Raw genomic sequence first — 22,364 nt, 5'->3', positions numbered from 1 at the left:
TCAAAGACTCAGCTAGGGAGTGGAAGCTGAACGCCATCTGCTCCTTCCTTTCTGCCCTGTGCTCTAAAGCCAGCTGACATTTTCTTTTCCTTTTTGCTGTTGCTCTCATGACAAAGTCTAAAGGAAGAGAAAGCTAAGTTGAGCTGCACCAGAATTAGAACCGTGAAATTGCTTATTTCAGCGAGAATCAGGAAGGATAACAGCACACGCTGCGGAGTCACTGAAACTGTCGACGACCGGTTGAGTTTGAGGATAGCAGAAGGAAGACGTGGAGGAATTGGGAGCGAACCAGCAGCTCTGTCCTGTGAGCTCCAGGAGGAGTGAGTGACCGCATCTTAGGTCCAGGAATGTGAGGACCACTGATGTGCGCTGACAGTAGTCGGCAGGCTCTTGAGAAATGGCCTAAGCAATGGAGAGAAACCTTAAGGGTTCATCTGAAATGTACACGAGCTACTCGAAGGGCATAGCGGCACTCTTAGAGCAGGGGGAGAAGAAACGCTTTCTCGGGGGCTGGAGAGATGCTGCTGTGGTTAAGAGTGTGTATTGTTGTAGAGGACTTGAGTGTGGTCCTCAGCACCTGCACAATCACCAGTAACTCCAGCTCCAGGGCATCCAGGCTCCTGTCTCTAAGGGCACTTGGACCAGGTGCGCATCTTTAATCCCAGCACTCAGGAGGCAGAGGCAAGTGGATCTCTGTGAGTTTGAGACCAACCTGGTCTACAGAGTGAGTTCCAGGTGAGTTGAAACTGCTTAGCGAGACCCTGTCAAAAACATAAATAAAGGCATTTGAAATCACTGGGTTTTGTTGGGGCCAGCATTGCTACACAGTGGCTTCTGCCGAGAGACCAGGCTGGGCAGTTGTCAGCCATGTACAAAGCCCTAGGTTTATCCCTAATACTGCATTAACCGAATGTAGTGCTATACACTTGGGTCTTAGGAAGGAGGACAAGACACACAAGACCCTGCTCAAAAAAATGAAAAAACAAAACCAAACAAAAAAAGGCTGGAAAACCGTTCCAAAGGTGATGAGAAAAAATAAACAGAAAAGAGGGTGAGAGAGGGCGGATGCTTGGGAGAAAAAGGTTGCATTACAGCATTGGCTACCAAAATGTGAGTCCTTGGGGTCTCTGGGACCACTTTGAGAGCAGTGAATTCAAAGCTTGTAATAATATTGAGATATTATCTACCGTTTTCATTGTAGTAAATCACATTAAGTTTCCCGTCCTAAGCATTTTTAACTGTCCAGTTCAGTGGTGTTCAGCACATTTACATCATTGTTACATTGTCTCCAGAACTTGTCATCCAGCAAGTCTGAAGCTCTCTACCCATCAAAGAACAATTCCCCTCCATTCCGCCTGCCAGCCAGTGGTCCCCAACTATTTCACTTTTGTTTCTATGACTTTGACTCCTTTACATACCTCATGCAAGTGGAATAAATAGAGCATTTATCTTCTTGTGGCTAGCTTATTTCTCTTGGCCTAACGTCCTATAGTAGCATGTAACGAGATGGTCTTCTTTTGTTACACTGAATAGTATCTTTCTGTATGTATACACCTCGTCTTGTTTACCCATTCTTCCAGTGCTGGATGTTCGAGTGGCTTCTACCTCCTGACTCCTGAGAGTGTTCTTTGCCTTTGTCAGCACGTTGATGATTGCCTCCATGATGTCAGAGGGCATACAACTGTGGAGGGCTTAGCACAAATCAAGATAGCGTTACTCAGTTGGTCTTTTGTCAGTGCATTTCGCTTTGTGATACCGTTGTGGTGGGGGGAATCTGATGTACTTGACGGCATTTTATTTACTACGCGATGAGTTGAGAAGTAGGCATTCAACATTTCCGCGCTCCAAAACTGGCTTGAGGGAGGCTCCTTGGGCAGTTAAGCCGTGAAACACTATTTTTACCATGAGAAAGACGGGTTTTCTGACTTAGGTATTTCATAGATGTTTTATTTATTTTTAAAGATTCTATCTTGTATTTGGGTGTGTTGGTCTATGCCTTTAATCTCAGCACTCAGGAGGCAGGGGGTGTAGGTCTCTGTGAATTCAAGATTAATTTGGTGTAGATAGTGCATTCTAGGTCATCCAGAGCTACATACTCTGTAGTGAGACTCTGTCTCAAAAAAAAAAAAAAAAAAAAAAAATCATGGGGAAACGGCTTAGTGGTTAAGAGCCCTGGCTACTCTTGCGGAGGACCCAGGTCTGGTGCCTACTCAATGTAACTCACAAAGTCCTGTAACTGCATTTCCAAGGTACCCACCAGCCTTGTCTGCACTCTGTGTGTTCCAGCTCTGCACATGGTATGAACATGTGACTGTGTGTATGTGTTTGCAAAATCTCAGACATATATATATAAAAGATTAAATAAATTAGCATGCAAAAGTTTAAACCTTATGCCTTGTACACGCTAGGCAAGCGGTCTACCACTAAGTGACACTTCTAGCCCGGGAACCTTTTAAAAATGAATAAAATAAACTTGTTACCTTTAAAGGAAACAAATGTCAGTATTTAAATAGCTAAAGTTTGAGCTTCCAATTGGGAGTTAGAATTTCAAATGCATCTTTGCAACTGAATTTGGCACACTTCCCAGGACCTTAAAGATTTTTACAAGAAACATTGGTGCTGATATGAGTGATTAAAAAAAAACTATACAGTGAAATGTGTCAATATTAAAATTTACATAATTAATTGAATCATTCTTGCCTTATTACAAAAAAGCTATCTTTTTATAGTTCAGGATAAGCCATAGATTTTAATGTAGCAGAATATAAAATTTTGGGGGGTTGGGTTTTTGTGTTGGCTAGGTTTTGGTAGTTTGTTTTTGTTTTTTGAGACAAGGTTTCACTATGTAGCTTTGGCTGGCCTGGAGCTCACTATGTAGACTAAACTGGCTTCCATTTTACAGAGATCCCCAGGTCTCTGCCTCAGAGTGCTGAGATTAAAGGCCTGCACTGCAACACCTGGCTTGTTAGTGAATTTTCTGTCAATTTAACACAAGCTAGGTTTTCTGGGAAGAGGGATACCACAACAGCGAAAATGCCTCCATCAGATTGGTTGGCTGGCAAGTCTGTAGGGCGTTATCTTGGCTACTGATGATGACAGAGGGCACAGACCACTGTGACTGAGGCCACCCTTAGGCGGGTGGTCCTGGGTGCTTAAAAATCAGGCTGAGTGAACCAGGAAGAGCAGGTTCCTGCCCTGTGTTCCTCCTGCTCTGACTTCCAACAGTGATGGAGTGTGACCGGAAGTGTAAGATGAAATAAACCCTTTCCTTCTCATATGCTTTTTGGTCATGGTGTTTTTCATGGAGTAGAAACCTTAACTGAGACGGTTGCAATTGCAACAAAACCTCTAAGAAACTCTACTTATTTTGAGTTATAATATAGAAGCAGAGTGTCTCCAGCGTTCTGAAAGTCTGTCAAAACTATTTCTTGGTCTGAGGATGTTACTCAGTGGTAGAATGCTTGTCTAGCATGTATGAGGTTCAGTCCCTACATCGTTCAACCATGAATAAATAAAAGTAAATTTTTTCTTTTTTCTTTTATTTGTTTATTTTTTTATTGAAAAAAAATTTCCGCCTCCTCCCAGCCTCCCATTTCCCTCCCCCTCCCTCCACTCCTCTCCCCCTCCCTCTCCAGTCCAAAGAGCTGTCAGGGTTCCCTGCCCTGTTGGAAGTCCAAGGTCTTCCCCCCTCCATCCAGGTCTAGGAAGGTGAGCATTCAGACTGGTTAGGCTCCCACAAAGCCAGTACATGCAGTAGGATCAAAACCCAGTGCCATTGTCCTTGGCTTCTCATCAGCCCTCATTGTCCGCCATGTTCAGAGAGTCCGGTTTTATCCCATGCTTTTTCAGTCCTAGTCCAGCTGGCCTTGGTGAGCTCCCAATAGATCAGTAAAAGTAAATTTTAAAAGAAAAAAGCTGGGTGGTGGTGGCGCGCGCCTTTAATCCTAGCACCTGGGAGGTAGAGACAGGTGAATCTCTGTGAGTTGGAGGCTAGCCTGGTTTTACAGAGCAAGTTCCAGGACTGGCTCCATAGCTACTGGGAAACACTGTCTCAAAAAAAAAAAAAAAAAAAAAAGGAAGAAAGAAAACCTCTTCCCTTTTGCAGCAGGCGTGAAAGGCTAGACCATCACACACTCAGCTAAAGCTATGTCTGTAGCACATTGAATACCAAAGCAAACATGAGAATGTTGATCAAGGTGCAAAAGACATTTGCAAAATTATGAAACAAAACCACTCTTCTAGTTTTTGCTTCTGAAAGCGTAGCATAGGTATGTATATATAAATATGTTGTGTTAATACTGAATGAATTTATTGTTGTTATCCAGATGAATTACTATTTAAACATTTGCTGGGTCTAGTAGCTCATGCCTTTAATCCCAGCACTCAGGAGGCAGAGGCAGCTGGATCTTTATGAGTTCAAGGCCAGCCTGGTCTATGTAAGGAGCTCCAGGCTAGCCAAGGCTACATAGTGAAACCCTGTCTCAAAAAAAAAAAAAAAAACCCACAAAAAAACAAGCAAACGAAAACTGAAACATTTTCACTTTAATTTGTAGTATACCAAGTATACATGGGTCTAGCTCAAGTACACGAAAGCTTGGGACACGGTAGGATCGTGAAGGCTCAGCGATCAACGGAAGTACTAGCCCTCTTCATGGACCCACTCGTTTCTGTTTTATCCATCTTAGGTATTTGGCTCGGGTAGGAGACCTTGAAGCCACCAACACCGAAGACCCAAATTTGAATTACGGACTTGTGGTGGACTGTGGTAGCAGTGGCTCCCGGATTTTTGTTTACTTCTGGCCAAGACATAATGGGAACCCCCATGACTTACTGGACATCAAACAGATGAGAGACCGAAACAGCCAGCCTGTGGTTAAGAAAATCAAGCCAGGTACTCATTAGAATACATTTGTTACTGATCTCTGACCTACTGTAGGAAGAGAAAGGGGAGGAAGGGAGCTCGCTTGTTTTTGTGGGAATCTGAGCACTGGGAGGAATCTCTCATTTAACTGCCATCCAACTTCTTTCAAAAACATAAATGTGGGGCTGGAGAGATGGCCCAGTGGTTAAGAGCACTGTCTGCTCTTCCAGAGGTCCTGAGTTCAATTCCCAACAACCACATGGTGGCTCCAAACCATCTATGAGATCTGGCGCCCTCCTCTGGCTTGTGGGTATACATGGAGGCAGAAAGTTGTATACATAATAAAGAAATAAATCTTTAAAAAAAATAAATGTAGGTCCTTGGACAGAATCTTATGAGAATTCATTTTCTGGGTCATATGTAATCTACATTAAAATACACAGGCACATATGTCCACACATATGTATACATGTTTGGTGTTACTTCAGGAATCTCCGCAATGGCAGATACTCCAGAACATGCCAGTGACTACCTGAGACCTCTGCTGAGCTTTGCCGCCGCTCATGTGCCTGTGAAGAAGCACAAGGAGACCCCCCTTTACATCCTCTGCACAGCGGGCATGAGGTTGCTCCCTGAGAGGTGAGATTCAGGACGTTATGGGACTCAGGGAAGCAAGTCCCTTGCAGCCAGAATGGAGGAGGGTGAAGGCACGCCACACAGAGGTCACAGGTGGGGAAGGCTGCTTGTCTTGCCATGGAGCCATCCCTATACCCAGTTACCGCACCGTCAGGCAGCCACATCTTCCTGTCATTTGTGGCTTTGGATCACTATCTCCGTGAGATGACAAAAGCGTTCTGAGTTTGGATTGAGGGTGTGGTGGCAATTGGGAGTGGTAGTGAGGGTGACTGAGTCATGGAACAGGTATGGTAAGACCGTATTTGCACAAAGAGTCACCCGAGGAACGGGAGTCATACTAGGGGCTACTGGGAGACCAAGGCAGCAGTTCGACCTTCTCTGTAGCTCTTTGGGTCCCATGATGATGGGTGACTCTCCTTCCTCTCCCTGCTACACAAACCTCAGTCTCTGTTGTTTTAGATGCTTTCCTGGCTCCAGCCAGTTCCATCTTTTCCACCTGAACCCCAAATTGAGCCCGATATCTTTGTTGTTGTTATTTTTGCGATACAGGGTTTCTCTGTGTATAGCCCTGGCTTCCTGGAACCCTCTTCGTAGACTAGGCTGGCCTCAAACCCACAGAGATCCTCCTACCTCTGCCTCCCGAGTACTGGGATCAAAGGTGTGCACCACCACCTCAAGAAAGATGCTAGGGCTGAACACAGCCTAACTAGGGAGATGCTCTGCCACTAGGACTTCACCCCAGCTACGTATACACTTTTTAAAAAAGGTTTAGAAATTTTATTTTATATGTATGACTGTTTGCCTCCATGTAGGTATGTGTACCACATGCGTGTAGAGCCCACAGATGCTGGAAGAAGGCATTGGGTCCTCTGGAACTAGAGGTTACAGCTGGTTTTGAGAAACAAACCTGGGTCCTGTGCAAGAGCAGCCAGAGTCCTTAACCAGAGAGCCAACTTTCCTGTCATCCATATGTGTTGTTCTTTTTTAAAAATGCTGCAAGATCCCCGCGGCAGTAGGCAGCAGAAATGCTGTAGGTCCCAAATGGTGGCGGCGGGCCTTGTAGTGGCAGGCAGTGGGGTCTGGGAGCAGCCAGTCCCAGGCAGAAATGGCTGCCGGACCCAGAGCGGTGGCCTGAGTAGTGGAGGCGGGCCATGTGGCAGCAGACAGCAGGCCGGAGCAGCCAGTCCCAGGCAGAGACGGCTGCTGGTCCCAGAGCAGTGGTGGTGGGCCATGTGGCAGCAGGCAGTGGGCCCCAGGCAGAGACGGCTGCTGGTCCCTGAGCAATGGCTGGTTCCAGGCAGGGAGATACATGGCGGGCGGGGAGACACAAGGCGGGTGGGCAGAAGACAGAAACATGGATAGACAAGACATGTAGGGTGAGGTTGAATGTTTATTCAGGGGGTTATGAAGGAGGAAGGGTGAAGGGGGGGACAGAGAGAGAGGGGGAGAGAGAGAGAAGAGGAGAAAGAGACAGAGAAGGGGGGAAGCTGAGAAGTGGGGAGAGAGGCAGAAGCAGAAGCGAAGCTGTCTCTCCGAGAGGAAGATGGAAAAGAGAGCGAGCTCAGGCCGGAAGCTGAAGATCAGCCTGCCTCAGCGGATGGGGAGGGGAGTGGGTGTGGCTTGTCTCTTAAAGGGACCAAAACCATAACAATATGTACTTTTAAAGTTTTTTTTTCTTTAACACTTTGTGTGTGTGTGTGTGTGTGTGTGTGTGTGTGCTCGAATAGAGGTCAGAGAACAACTTAGAGGGGTTGCTTCTGTCCTCCCAGTATGTAGGCTCCAGGGATTGAACTTTGTACCATTTTATATCCCCACTGTCAAGAGTTCTTTTTTTCCACGTCTCTGCAAACACCTGTCTTTTATTTTTCTGGTAATAGTCACCCCAGCAGATGTAAAGTTGTCTTTCCTGCAGTGCTGGCTTGCAGCCCCCTCATGCAGACCTTAAGACGTTGTCATACACCAGCTGACCGTTCGTTTGTCTTTAGAGAAATAGGTGATCAAGTCCATGGTCCCATTTTACAGTCAGGTTGTAGGTTCCTTTCTGTCAAGCTGTGAAATTTTCTCCTGTGTTTTGAGGACTAATCCCTCGTCAGACGTGCAGTTTGTAAATACTTCACTAGGAAGCTTTCTTTTTCCTTCTGCTGGTTGTTCCAGAAACTTCTTGGTTTGGTGTGCTCCCACTTGTGGGTTTTGGTTTTGTTGCCTGTGCTTTTGGTGCCATCTCAGTGAGCTCAGTGCCAGCGTCGACGTTGGAATTAAGCCTCCAAGAGTGGCCAGTCTCATAAGCATTGGGCATCCCTTAATAATGGAAATATTCTTCCTTGGTAAACAGCAGTTTGCGTTTCCACACAGTTAAATGTTCTCACTTGGTGTTTCTTCAGGCTGTAATACTAGAAACCCTCGCTGTTGATGAGCAGTTTGGTCTGGGTGCGCCGGGCAGTGTAATAATATCCCGCTGTGCTGGGCTCAGTGGAGTTCTTGTCTCAAGACTCAGTGAGTGGTAGCTCTCTGGCTTTCTGGTGAGGAGCAGATTATTTTTATGGTCCTTTGTTATCAGGGGAGGCCTTCTAGCTCTCTGTTTACAAATTTCATTTTGATTTTACAAATCACGCTTTAAATGTTAAAGCTGTAACCTTTTAGGAAGTTCTAAAAGTACATACATCAAGCCAAACAAAACTGTTCATTCTGTCTCCTGACCTTTTCATTTTGCATTGGTGTCTTTTCTTTGTATATCTATATGTAATTTCTACAAAGTTAAGATCATCCCATAATTTACCTTTACATTGTTTATTTATTTTAGACAGGATCTCACTGTATAGCCTCAAACTCACAGAGTTTCACTTGCCTCTGCTACCCAAGTGCTGAGATCAAAGGTGTGGACCACTATGTCCAGCCAAGTTAGAGCTTTATGTAGTCCAGTCTGGTTTCTAACTCACTGTGTGGCTGAGGATGACCTTGAATTTGGCCTCTTTTCTCATTAATTGTTATTGTGTATATATATCTATATACATATATGTTCCTAAAAATAACCCGCTCAGTGTGTATAATGTTACCTGTATGTGTGTTTTAAGGGCCGACCATTTGTACCTGAGCAGCCAGTTGGTGTGCTCTTCCCTGGGGAAGACCACCTCTCTCTCCTGCTGCCCGCTTTCCCTAGCTGCCTGTGGTTCTTTGATTAGGGTTGAGGTCTCATAGGCTTTCCCTGTTCCCTTTGGCATGTCCACTGGTGTTACCATTGTTCAGTTCGTGTTTGGGAAGTCATGTTGGCGAGTTTGTTTGTTTGAACTGTAGGAAATTTCAGATATGAAAGTTTGAAGGAGGGAGGACAGTGGAGCGGTGCAGGAGACTTCTGTGTAACCCGGCTCTGTTGAGGAGCTCTCAGAGTTTCGCCACTGAGTTTAAAGTAAAGAAAAGAAACAATGTTGAGAACCAAAGTTTCATCCCAGTACAGTATATAAGGAGGTTTTTGTTTTGTTTTGTTTTTGTTTTTTTATTTTATTTCTTTTGAAAACTTGTAAGATTTTCTTTTTACTATTTTTAATTATGTGTGTCTGTGTGGGTATCCATGTGCACACGAGTGTAAGAACCTGAGGGACTAGAAGGAGCTGGCGTCACGGTGATTGTGATGCTTGATGTGATGCTGGGATCCGAACTCAGGTCCTCTGTAGGAGTTACAAGGCAAGTCCTCCTAATTCAGAGCCATTTCCAACCTTGGCTTTTGTTTTGTTTTGGTTTGGTTTTTTGAGACAGTCTTTCTCTGTGTGGCCCTAGCTGTTCTGAAACTAGCTCTTGTAGACCAAACTGACCTCGAACCCTCAGAGATCCACCTACCCTTGCCTCCTGAGTGCTGGAATTAAAGGTGTGCACCACCACTGCCCAGCTGTTTTTGTTTTTTTAGACAAACTCGATTAAGCATATTGAAAAGTATATTGAAAGCCTTTTCATGTAATCATGTAAAAATATAAATGAACCTCATTCCTTTTTAACATCAATATGATTTTAATTTCATTATATAGATGCTTCATAAATTATTTAACTAATTCCCTTGTCATCATTTTGTTTCCCCAGATTATTATAATAAGTAATATTGTTATCTTTTCTTTATTACTTGGATTATATTTTTGAAAGCATAGTGGCTCAGGGTTGGAGAGATGGCTAGACAGTCAAGAACACTTATTCTCACAGAGGACCCGGGTCCAATTCCCAGCGCCCACATGATAGTCACAACTGTCCACAACTGTTCCAGGGGCTGTGATGCCCTCTTCTGTCCTCCACAGGCACCAGGAACACATGTGGTGCACACACGTATATGCAGGCGGAACACTTATACATGGAATGAAATCAAATCTAAAACAAACATTTGTTAAAGTGTCCTGACTGAATGAAAGGTTAAACACAAACAAACTTTAGCAGTACAGGTAGTATTCATCGCAGACAGCACCGAGGGTGTGTGGCCATCCTTCCCTGTCACCACCAGGTACAGCAAGCCCTCATCTGTGGGTCGCTCAGAAGCCTGTCCCATCCCGAGAGATGGATAGCCCCTCCTTATCCCTGTGAACTCTGTAGAACGTTTAGCACTTAAAAACACTGTACATGAGATTGTATTGGAAAATTAGTTCCTCAAGTATAATTCTGCCCTTTTAAGTGGCAGCAGTATTTTTTACTGAGTCATGTTGACAGTTATCTGACCTGGTAGAATATTCCTATAATGAATAACTTTAGAAATCCAGACGGGCTGGGAGAGGCCTCAGCTGAGAAAGTACTTGCTTCCCAGGCACGAGGGCCTGAGTTCGGATCCCCAGCCAGGTCTAGTGGAGCATGCCTGTAATCCGGTGCTGGGGCTGCAGGAACAGGAGGGTCCCTGGGCTGCTGGCCAGACAGTCTAACCAAACCAGGAAGTTCCAGGTTCACTGAAGAAACCCTGTGTAGAAAAGAATAAGATGGAGGGCTGGAGAGGTGGTACAGTGGTCAAGAGCAGTTGTTGCTCTTGTAGAATACCCGGGTTCAATTCCTAGCACCACAAAGTGGTTCACAGACATCTGTAATTCCAGTCTCAGAGACTCTGATGTCCTCTTCTGACCTCCATGGGCATCAAGCATGCATGTGGTACACATACATACATGTAGGTAAAACACACATAAAATAAAATGATTAAATCTAACTTTTTTTTTAAAAAAAAAGGTAGAGTCTAGTTGAGGAAGACACCTAATGTCAACTTCTGGCCTCCACATATGTACACACACACACACACACACACACACACACACACACACACAATCATGGGAATATTGCAAATGTAAAATGACCATTGGTCTCATTCTTAACTAATATTTGCCTTGGCTTCATTTTATTATCCTTTCCTTTATTTATTTTTACTTCATCTAATAAACCGAGGAAAAACATTTAAAACTTCAGAGGAAAAATACCCACATAGATGCTAGGTATCAAATGTCACCCTTGAAGTAGAAATCCTAATGAACTTTGTATTCTGAACCGCCTCTGCGTTTTTCAAATGATAAAATTTTTATAAAGAAAAATAGTCAACCCTTGAAACATGGAAGAGTTAATTTTTAGCTCATATAATAGATTATATAAGAGCTTGTGGCACTCGCTGCCTAGTTGTGAGGTCATGTGAGCAGGCTGTATTGTGTAAGACCCGAGGGTGAGTTTGTGTCTGTAATTGACATCTTCCTCTCGGAGTTAGAAACAGTGTAGCCAAGAGAGTCTGAATTTCCTGTGACTTCCCTCATGCTTGCCCAGAGCCATAAAGCCATGTGCTCCTCATGTAACACCCAGGTAATTCATGATTTAAGGTGAAGGGGCGCTAGCCAGCCTGAACATGAAACATGCCTCTGGCAGTCCTTGCCCTTCTCCCCCTTCCCCTGCCTTCTAAAACCCATTAGATTACAGTTCTAAAACTAGCCCCCAAGGTCTATTCCCTTATTTGGCTTCTTCCTCCTCCTGAGACCAAGGTTCAACTATGGAAGTACTGAAGTCCAGCAATCAAAGGCCCCTTTAGCCCATGTAATTAACACAACCAGTAACAATGAACACCTCATCCTAACTTGGGGGTTTCCTTCTTTATCTGTGTAAACTGTCATCTGCCAGTGGGCCATGGCTGCCTGCTCTCTACCCAAAGGCAGTTCTTTGTCTCGCTTCTGGGACAGCTGCCCCTTTTCCCTCTCCCTTGTTTCCTTCCTCTTCTCCCTTGGCCTCTGTCTCCTATCTTTGTCTCTTATTCCTTGCCCTTTGCCCTTCTGGGGCGAATTAATCTCCTTTGAACTGAGAACTCGGTCTTGGGGGTCCTGGGTTGATACTGATCCCTAAATACTGTCTTTGTGTAGGAGGCTGTTCTTCCGTTGTAGTTTGAGCCTCTGAAGTCAAAATAGGAACCAAAATGGATAAGCGCTAGGCAAGTGGATGGGTAGATGGGGAGGCATCGTGACAAGACTACATGGGAGGGCAGTTTGTGATAAGAGGTTTTTATTTGTTTTCTTTAAGAGATGGGGGCTCACCATGTTTCCCAGGCTAGCCCTTGGCCCCTGAGCTCCAGCACTCCCTCTGCCACAGTTTACTGGACTGCTTCGGTGCCAGGTGAAAAGACGGTTAATAATTAACTTTGGGATATTTTTGTTCTTTTTCTGCAGGCAGCAGTTGGCTATCTTGGCTGATTTAGTGAAAGATTTGCCATTGGAGTTTGACTTCCTCTTTTCACAGTCTCAGGCCGAAGTGATCTCTGGGAAGCAGGAAGGTACTGGGCTGGCGGGGTAGCGCTGGGCCCTTGGAGATGCTCAGGGTTCAGCTTCCCTAGCAGGCGCTTGGGATTGCTGGGTGCACCGCCTTCCACTTGGCTCAGCTGTCCAGTCTTCTGGTAGCTCCTACACTAGTCATCCGTTTCAGATGCTGCCTCTGGAAGTCTCAGGTTTATATCTGGTTTTAACTTAGCACGAAGCACCACACTTAGTATTTAATGATGATTCCAAATGAGTCTTTGATTAGTTAATTGCACTTTTGCAAACATACAGTTCTAGGAGTTATGTGTAGTTGTCCTAATTTAAACGTGAAAGCAGGTTATTCCATTAAGGTGTGAGGAGACCTTAGTTCAAGGAATGATTAGGCTGAGTTACTTTTCTCTTCTTTTGGGCTTTCCTTTTATTGTAATTGAAGTTTGGTGTGACTTCCCTTAATACAGCACTGCATTGATATTCTCATGTGGCCCAGGGTGCCCAGAATGATCGGTTGCTCCCGCTTCTTTCCTGGGTTTGAGACAAGGTCTCACTGTGTAGCCCTTGCTTGTCAAGAACTTGCTGGCTGGCTTAAAACTTAGAGCAATCCTCCTGCCCCTGCTTCTTAGTGCAGGGATTACAGGCATGCACCAACATGGCCAGCTATTCCAATTTCTTTTCTTTTCTTCCTTTCTCTCTCTCCCTTCCTTTTTTTCTTTCTTTCTTTTTTTGTTTTTTGTGAGTCAGGATTTCTCTGTGTATCCCTGGCTGTCTTAGAACTCACTCTGTAGACCAAGTTAGCCTCAAACTCAGAGATTCAGCCTATTCCAGTTTTTTTTTTTTTTTTTTTTTGACCAGAGGTGATCATGGGGCTGGGAAGATGGCTCATTTGGTAAAGTGCTCGCTGCACAAGTGTGACGACCTGAGTTAGAGCCTTTGGCACTCACATAAAAAGCCAGGTGTGGTAACACACACCTCTATTCCTGGAGCTGGAGCAGCAGAGACAAGAATCCCTGGGGCTTACTGACTAGCCAGTCTAGTTGAATTGCTGAGAGACCCTGTCTTCAAAACATAAGGTGGAGGGTGACTGAGGAAGACATCCAGTGTCATGTCTGGTCCCCGTGTACACTTAGCATGCACATGTGCACACATGTGCGCACACACATACACACACAGGCACACACACAGAGGCACACACACACAGGCGTGCACACACACATACACGGGCATAGGCACACCATAGACACAAACACACACATACATAGAGGCACACACAAAGAGGCACAGGACACACACAGAGGCACACACAAAGAGGCACAGGACACACACAGAGGCACACACAAAGAGGCACAGGACACACACAGAGGCACACACAAAGAGGCACAGGACACACACAGAGGCACACAGGCCCATACATAGACACACACTCCACCACCAACAACAACCAGACAAACAAGCAGCAGCAAATCCGCCCTGAACTTCCCCCTGCTGCCTCTGAACCTTTGGAGTCTGTTTTCCCACTCTGAGCTGGAAAGTAGTCAGAAAGTTCTCTCTGCTCACACCTGATTCTTCTTCATCCCCAACTGCTTTTGAGTTGAAGCCAAGGGAAAAAAATGAGAGACTTGGTCTAGTTTGGGAACATTTTTTCAGTTCTTGTCTGTCTGTGTGTTCACTGTTCGCTTCACTTTCAGAGTTCTTACAAAGCTGCTGTGTGCATCCCCCCCAGACTTACAGCTGCATCTGGCGGGGACGCTGGGTGGGCGCATTCCCTGTGTCCCCCCCCTGAGTTACACTTGCATCTGGTGGGGACGCTGGGTGGGCGCATTCCCTGTGTGTATCCCACCCAGAGTTACAGTTGCATCTGGCAGGGACGCTGGGTGGGCATATTCCCTGTGTGTCCCCCCCCCCAAGAGTTACACTTGCATCTGGCGGGGACGCTGGGTGGGCACATTCCCTGTGTGTCCCCCCCCCCCAAGGTTACACTTGCATCTGGCAGGGACGCTGGGTGGGCATATTCCCTGTGTGTCCCCCCCCCCCCCGAGTTACACTTGTATCGTGTGGGGACACTGGGTGATTGTATCCCCCCCCCCACCACTTCTCTCAGAAGTCACAGCTGCAAGACTCACTCTTCTCCCCCAAGTCCTTGGTCATGCTGAACAGGTGTCCTCCCACTAAGCTGCACCCCAGACCTCCTCCCCTCTCAGCAGGGTCTCACTATGTAGCCCTGGTTGGCCTGGAACAAGCAGTATAGATCAGGCTGGCCTCAAATTTATAAAAATCCACCTGCCTCTGCCTCCTGGGTGCTGGGGTTACAGGCATATGGCACCATGCCTGACTTTTGATACAGTTTTAAACATTTTTTTTGAAGAGTTTTTTTTTTTTTTATAATTAGTTCCTAGTCTTCATAGAATTATTAGAAGTTACAAATGATTGCAGAAAGAATGAAAATCACATGAGAAAAGATGTGATTGGGGATGCAGGTAGCTAGCATGTATGAGCCCAGTGCTATTTGAGATGGGGGTGGGAGGCAGCGTGCTAGATGAAGAGAGGAAGAAAGGGAGAGAGAGAGAGAGAGGGAGAGGGAGAGGGAGAGGACTTAAGGTTCATGCACCAGGAGTATGGAGTAGACGGGGACTGGAGAAGTGGCTCAGCAGCTAAGAGCACCGGCTAGTCTTCCAGAGGACCTGGATTCAGTTCCCAGTACCCACATGGCAGCTCACAACTGTCTGTAACTCTGGTTCCAGGGGATCTGACGCCTTCACACAGACATACATGCGGACAAAACAGCAATGCATATGAAATAAAAACAAATTTTAAAGAGTATGGAGTAGAATATTATGGTTCTTTTTCTTTTTCCAAGAAAGGAGAAAAAGGGTGCCCTTGAGGTGGGGGGGTGGATATGGTCCAGCAGTAGAGAATTATAGAGAGGCCTTTTCCGTTTCTTCCTTAGGAGTTTACGCATGGATTGGAATCAACTTTGTTCTGGGACGATTTGACCATGAAGATGGTAAGTCCGTTCTGCCGTGTGATGTTCTTCAAGGGCTGTGGCTTCTCTCCAGGCTCTTGGCAGTGTGTGTGTGCTTGCTGGGAGCTGTTCTGTGTTGTAGTCTTTATGGGAAGCTTCAAATGTCTGTTAAAGAAGTGACAAAATGAACGTGAACGAACCCCTCACCCAGTCTCAACTCTTCGAATAGTTTGCTCTTTTTTGTGTCTGCTCTCGTTCCACAGAACACATTCTTTAAAAAGTCCTCCATTGTTGTTATTGTTTGAACATCATTTATTACGTGTGTATGAGGGTGGGCACACATACGCCATGGTGCAGATGTGGAGGACAACAGGCTGGAGTTGGTTCTCTCCTATCCCTGTGCATATAGAGTTGAAGCATTATATTTAAGTCATTTGAAAGAATTATTCTCTGTATAATGTACACTTAATAGATGAATTTATTTTAGTTGCTTTTATTAGATAAGCCATCTTGCTGTCAAATTTCTTTTTTTTTTTTGCAGAGGGCGGGGGTGTAGGTGGGGGTAGTGGTGTTGGGGGAGGGGTTGGGGTGTGCTTTCCTTTGAACTTGGTTTTTGTGTTTAGTTATTTGAATCTGTCACTGGTTTCAGAGTCAGATGCTGACACTTCCCTGGACTCAGCAGCGGGACGCAGGAGGACAGTGGGGATACTGGACATGGGAGGAGCTTCTCTCCAAATTGCCTATGAAGTCCCTACCTCAACCTCTGTCCTTCCTCCCAAACAGGTATTTTGCCTTGTGTGAAGTCCAGTTAGAAATCCCAGTGCCAGTGTAGGAAGGTCAGTGTTTGAAGCTGTACGCTGGGGGTTAGAGTCCTGGATCCGGTCAGGCAGTTGCTAACTTCCATTATCTTCTTTTCCTTTTTTCCATGGGATGTGGGTCTCACTGTGTGACCCTGGTTGGCCTTGAACTCACTGGGATCTGCCTGCCTTTGCCTCATTAAAGACCTGTGCCTGCCACCACCCTGGCACTAGCTTGCATTATCTCGAGCAGGTTACCTCCCTGGTCCTGGGTGTCCACAAGGCATAAAAGTATCTCTCTTACAAAGCTGTGAGGATATCAGAATGTCAAGCGCCTTAGCAAGTGGCCCACTTATGATAAGTGATTGATACATTTTAGCAGTGATAATTAATACTATGTATCTTCGGGGGTTGCCTGAGGAGTAAATATACAGGTCAGTCTTGGATACCGGTCATACATACCCTTTCCCTACTGTTCCTTTCCTTCATCTCTGATACTGTTTACCTATGTGTTCGTATGTGTGGGTGTGTACTCACATCTGTGTGCATAACATGTGGAGGTTGGTGTCTTCCTTGATCCCGTGTCTCCTTCCTCTTTGACACAGGGTCTCTCACTGAATGTGGAACTTGCCTATACATTTTCTCCATCTTGCCTGGTTCCACTAGACCGGTTTCTCTCTGCCCACTTATTAAGATAATCAAGCAGATGCTTAATATTAATTGTAATTATTTGGCCAAAGGCTTAGGCACAACTGGGCAGTGGTGGCGCACGCCTTTAATCCCAGTACTCGGGAGGCAGAGGCAGATGGATCTCTATGAGTTCGAGGCCAATCTGGTCTACAAGAGCTAGTTCCAGGATAGGCTCCAAAGCTATAGAGAAACCCTGTCTCAGGAAATAAAACAAAAACAAAAACTTAGGCATATTACTGACTAGCTCTCAAAATTTAATTAACCTATTTCTACTAATCTGTGTATTGCCATATGGCCGTGGCTTACCAGTGATGCCCTGGCATGTTACTCCTTTGGCAACTACATGGCATCTCCCTGACTCTGCCTTCTTTCTTTCCATATCTTTGGATTTCTTGCCTGGCTCTATTCTGGCTGGCCATTGGCCAAAACAACTTTATTCATCCATCAGTGAGAGAAACATATTGACAGCAGACGGAAGGACATCCTACATCCCTTGCCTGTGAGACTGGCCAGTCAGCAGGCTCCAGGGGTCCTTCTTCCACTCTCCCCCAAGACTGGGATTACAGGAATGTGCTGCCACTGCGTGTGTGGTGTGGGCGCTTGTGGGCGCGGAGTGAGTGTGAGCCCTAAGATTGACAGTACACATCTACTTTTTTGTGTGAGCGATAGGGCTCAAACTCAAGTCCTCATTCTGTTCATGACAAGTACTTTACCGAGTCCCTGGCCCCTTAAGGATGTATTTTGATGCTAGCTTTTGTTTTTCTTTTTGTGGCACTGTGGATCAATCTCAGGGCCCTGCATGTGCCAGGCAAGTGCTGTGCCAATGGGTTCATCGCCAGCCAAGAATGTATTTTTAGGGAGATGATTCATTAGCGAGAGAAAAGAGAAGCATCCCTCTTTAAACATGCAGTGTGCACAAGAAATAGAACATGCTGGTTACATTGCCTCCAGAAATCAGTGAGGCAGAAGTGTCAGGCAGACCACAGCAATCCTATAGTATGATCTAAATGGTAGTTTTCAACCTGTAGGTTGCAACCCCTTTGGGGGTTTAAACAACCCTTTCCCAGGGGTTGAATATCAAATACCCTGCATATCAGGTATATACGTTACAATCCATAACAGTAGCAAATAAAATGTAGCTATGAAGTAGCAATGAAAATAATTTTATGGTTGGGGGTCACCACAACATGAGGAACTTATTAAAGGGTCACAGCATTAGGAAGCTTGAGAAGCACTGATCTAAATGATGGTTTCTCACCCTTGGTGCTGTTGTTTGGGGCTGAATTGTGTGTGGCTGGGAATACTGCGAATACAAGAGTCCCTCTTGTCTCAACAGCTGGGAGGAGATAGGGACCAGCAGGGTCAACCCCATTTGTGAAAGCTTGAGCAGGAACCATGCTGCCTTCATGGAAGGTGAGCTGCTTACCTGGGCGCAGGATCAGAGTTAAAGCTGAGCAGAGACTGTCTCCCACTGTCACAGTGTGCAGAGGGACAGAGAAAGCAACGGACTCTAGAACGTCTAAGGAGTGCTCAGGGACCTGTCCACCCTAGGAGCTTCAGGGAGGTTCTGGGGAGAGAGAATGGAATTGGATCATGAGGAGTCTTGAGTGTTGTTGGAGGGGGCTTGATTTTCAGTTCTGTCGCTTGTAGGACCCAGCCAAAGCAAGGCAGTCACATGAGCCTTAGTTCCATAGTTAGACAAACTCAAAGGTCCTTCCCAGCTGTTAAGTTTTGTGGCCACATTGGCTATGTGCTGGTCTGTTTTGTTTGTTTGTTGTTTGTGTGTGTGTATGTTTTTTTTTTTTTTTTTTGGAGAAATGTATGTGAGAAGAGTCTTGAATGAGGAGTTGCAAGGTCAGAGTAGACAGCGAAAATGGAATTGGAGGGAAGGGCACACATTTCAGCAAATATTTAGAGCAAAAATCTAGTGAGTGTGCCAGTATGGTGTTATGAGATCTGCAGAAGTCCTGATGGTCCAGGCTGGGGAACTAGGAAGATGAAGATTCCAACGGAGAGAGAAGGCAGGGGAAGGGCAGGCAATAGTGTGATCCTGAACCAGGGTCAGAATGAACAGTAGGGTCCTGAGCCGGGGTCAGAGCATCTTTTTGGTCTTCTAGTTCTGAAGTCCTAAGGCTTATTGAGTTAAAATGAATTCACATTTGTGGTCTTGAATGACTTGTGTGGACATATTTAGAAAGCAGCAGCGGAAATACTTGCAAGCACCAAATTTGATGCAGACATAGCAGTATAGTGACTCAACGATGGATGCTAGCGTTTGGTTAAAAAGCAAAGACCATGCAGCATCGCTTGGAATTCAGAACGTTTCAGCTCTGCCAAAAGCAGTTGTGTCCCATTGTCCAGTCCTCCATCGCTTTCTCTCATCTAGGGATCTGCCTGTTCTGGACTTCTCATATAATGAAATCTTGCAGTATGACTCTTAGAAAAACATTCCCGAGGTAATCAATGTTGTGGTATGTACCAGTACACTGCTGGTGTTGGTGGCTGAGTCCATTGAATCACCATTCCACCTTTTGTTCATTCATTCATCACTGATGCATAGCTGAGTAGCTTCCACACTGAGGGATTATGGACGGCAGTGCTGGGAACATTCATGAACACACTTTTGTGTAGACATAGTTGTTAGGTCTCCTGGGTATAAGTCAAGGAATAGAGTTGTTAGGTGCAGTAATATGTTCACAGATTAAAAATCCCACAATCCAAATAGTTATTTCCATTTTGCAATCATACACATTAAAAAATTACACAAGAAGCACATTGGGATGGTGATTCAGAGCAGGGGCTAGAGATTGACTGGATGTGAGGATGAGCAGGAGTAATTAGACCAGAGGAAGAGCTTTGCTATGGACTAGAGTTCAGGGACTTAGTTTAATCTCTACCTTTAAAGTTCAAAACCCAAATCAAGGCTGGGTGTTGGTGGTGCACCCCTTTAATCTCCGTACTTGGGAAGCAGAGGCAGGTGAATCTCTGTGAGTTTGAGGCCAGCCTGGTCTACAGAGTGAATGTTAGACCAGCCATGGCTACACAGTGAGACCCTGCTTGAAACAAAAAAACAAAAAACAAACAAACAAGCAAAACCACTCAAACAGCAAAACCTCCCTTATTTTGAAGATAAAACTGAACTTTGCTAATGCCCAAGCCTGTCAGAAGACATGGAAAAGCTTTTTGAATAACTCTAGACAAGGTCATGGAATAGATCTCACAACGATCCTTTCTTTGTTAAAGGATTTTTTTTCTAATTATGAAAATAGTACAGTTCCGTTGTAGAGAACTGGAGAACACAGATGTCCGTACCAGGAATTGGCATCAACTGTAATGAACCCACTTCCCCTGTGTCCGCTGCTTCTCGTGACTGTTACCAAATACCCAACAAAACCACTTAAGAGGAAAGGCCATTTTGGCTTACATTTTGAGGGGAAACAGTCCGTGGTGGGGGAGGCGTGGCCCGAGTGAGGCAGCTGGTCACGTGGCATCTGCAGTCAGGAAGCAGAGAGAGAAGAATGTAGGTGCCCAGCTACCTTTCTGTCTTCATTCTGTCAAGACCCCAGCCGGTGGAACTGTGCTGCCCACGTTCAGGGTAGATCCTCTCTCTTCAGTTAAACCTCTTGGGAAATGATCTCACAGACACACAGGGGCTTGCCCTGAGCTCAATTGTCTTTGGATTTGTGGTCCTCCTGCCTCGCTGTGTGGGTGCTGGAGTTACAGGAGAGTATCACTGTGCCTGGCCGTGAGATTGGAAGGACATTTTAAAGAGTCGTCATAAAAAAGGAGCCCGGTGGATTCACAATGCCACCACTTTCTAGAAAGGAACTGAAACCCTCTTTTTGTCTCTTGATGCTGCGTGACAGGAAGAAGCAGCCAAGATCCTGTTGGCTGAGTTCAACTTGGGCTGTGACGTGCAGCACACAGAGCATGTGTACAGGGTTTACGTCACCACCTTTCTGGGCTTTGGAGGCAACTTTGCCCGGCAGCGCTATGAAGACCTTGTGCTGAATGAAACGCTTAACAGAAACAGGTACGTTTGACACGGAATCCTCACTTCTACCAGACTGCAGATGTGAGGGGAAAATGGTGACATCCAGCTACAGTGGCTAAGTTTGCCTCTTCCTTTCCTGCCACGTCTGTAGGGACGTTTCAGCCTATTTTAGGATTGTTTAGGTGGCTCCCGTAGCTGCCAGTCTACCAGACAGACCTATCCTCCTGGGAGGGTTCTCGCTAATAGTCAGATTCCATTATTCCCGGACATTCTGTTGCATTTCCCTTTCCCGTGTCCTCCTTCAGTTGCTAATTGTTCTTGCATCTTCACCCTGCAAAGTCCACTCCTTCACAGCTGCCTGTTCGGGAACTGATAATGAACAGCTAATGCAGGTACCAGTGGTTTCCATGTGCTTTCTATCTTTGTCCAGGTCTGCTATTAATCTCCTTAGTAACGAGAATACGATTGCTAGACAAGTAGAGCCTAGAGAAGTAGAACTGTGGCCATGGAAGGAGTCAAGTCTTGTCCCCCTTCCCGTTTAGCAGCCCAGGGATTTGTGATCCCCGGAGGCTGGCTGGCCCAGCACCACTCAATCCAGGCCAGATGTCGCCACTGTACCACTGCTATGGCTCCCTCTTCAGGACGCTCTCCTCTCTGAGTTCTTCCCGCTTTTGTCTCTTCCCAGTTATGTATGTTTGTGTATTTTTGTGTGTATGAGATACGTATATGCATGTGTGTGCGTACATATTGATATGTGTGAACGCGGGCATGTGTTTGCCATGGGACACTTGGGGCCTTGGATCTGTCTTCCCCTTCTCCTTGTTTGAGAGCAGGGTCTCTTGTTGTCCACTGTCACTGCTCTAGCCACGGTGGGACCTGGGAGAACGGAGTAGATAATGAAGCAGACTAAAGTCTCAGGCACCGGTCAACTTTATTCAGAACCTCAGGCAATTTATACTCTGAGGGTTAAGAAAGGTCACATGAGTTCAAGCTGTATACAGTCATGGGGACAAGCCACACATGACAAAAATGTGCTTTCCCATAGAAGCATACAAAGGATAATTTAAACATTTGATTGAATACCATCAGAAAGCAATGACGACTAGTCTGAAGTAATCACACACCTATCTGCTGCACCTGAGAGGAGCACGAAAGGGCATCCTAAGAACGGTTCTGTGTTTTCAAGAAACTGAGGACACAAGACTCTTGTCTTGTTCTCTTGGAGTGTTTTCACAAGCACTCAGAATTCTCCTCACACGAATCCATTCCTGGACCGTGTTCTGACAGTGCACTGCTGTGCACACCAGGCTCGCCGGCCCTGACAGCCCACTGCTGTGCACACTAGGCTTCTGTGCACACCAGGCTCGCCAGCCCTAACAGCCCACTGCTGTGCACACCGGGCTCGCCGGCCCTAACAGCCCACTGCTGTGCACACCGGGCTCTCCGGCCCTGACAGCCCACTGCTGTGCACACCGGGCTCTCCGGCCCTGACAGCCCACTGCTGTGCACACCGGGCTCGCCGGCCCTTTGGCTTCCAGGGAGTTTTCTGTCTACCTCCTCTCTCCCTGCAAGGCACTGGGACTACAGTCACACGCCGCCTCATCTGGCTGTTCCACGGGTTCCGAGGATTCAAACTCACATTCTTACACTTGTGCAGGGAGTGCTTTACCCACTGAGCCCTCTCTCCAGCCCTCAG

General features: G+C 45.9%; 1 protein-coding gene across 2 annotated transcripts in view; it reads left to right on the top strand.

The window, feature by feature from the left end:
* The window catches only part of Entpd7 (ectonucleoside triphosphate diphosphohydrolase 7), a 40,666-nt gene that overhangs the window by 8,890 nt on the left and 9,412 nt on the right, over positions 1–22,364 (top strand). The window contains exons 4-9 of one of the 2 annotated variants that reach the window (XM_041662042.1): positions 4,686–4,891; positions 5,368–5,500; positions 12,145–12,248; positions 15,173–15,229; positions 15,837–15,970; positions 20,541–20,707. In XM_041662042.1, coding sequence (XP_041517976.1) covers positions 4,686–4,891; positions 5,368–5,500; positions 12,145–12,248; positions 15,173–15,229; positions 15,837–15,970; positions 20,541–20,707 — 801 coding nt within the window. Of the gene's footprint in view, positions 1–4,685; positions 4,892–5,349; positions 5,501–12,144; positions 12,249–15,172; positions 15,230–15,836; positions 15,971–20,540; positions 20,708–22,364 lie in introns of both variants that reach the window. The other variant, XM_041662041.1, reaches the window with a different exon arrangement.

This window comes from Microtus oregoni, unplaced genomic scaffold (genome assembly GCF_018167655.1).
Source record: "Microtus oregoni isolate MIOR12 unplaced genomic scaffold, Mior012 000012F_ref0000307, whole genome shotgun sequence".
Lineage (NCBI taxonomy): Eukaryota > Metazoa > Chordata > Mammalia > Rodentia > Cricetidae > Microtus > Microtus oregoni.
Note: the sequence above shows the minus strand (reverse complement) of the source record. Positions and strands in the feature narration are given on the sequence as shown.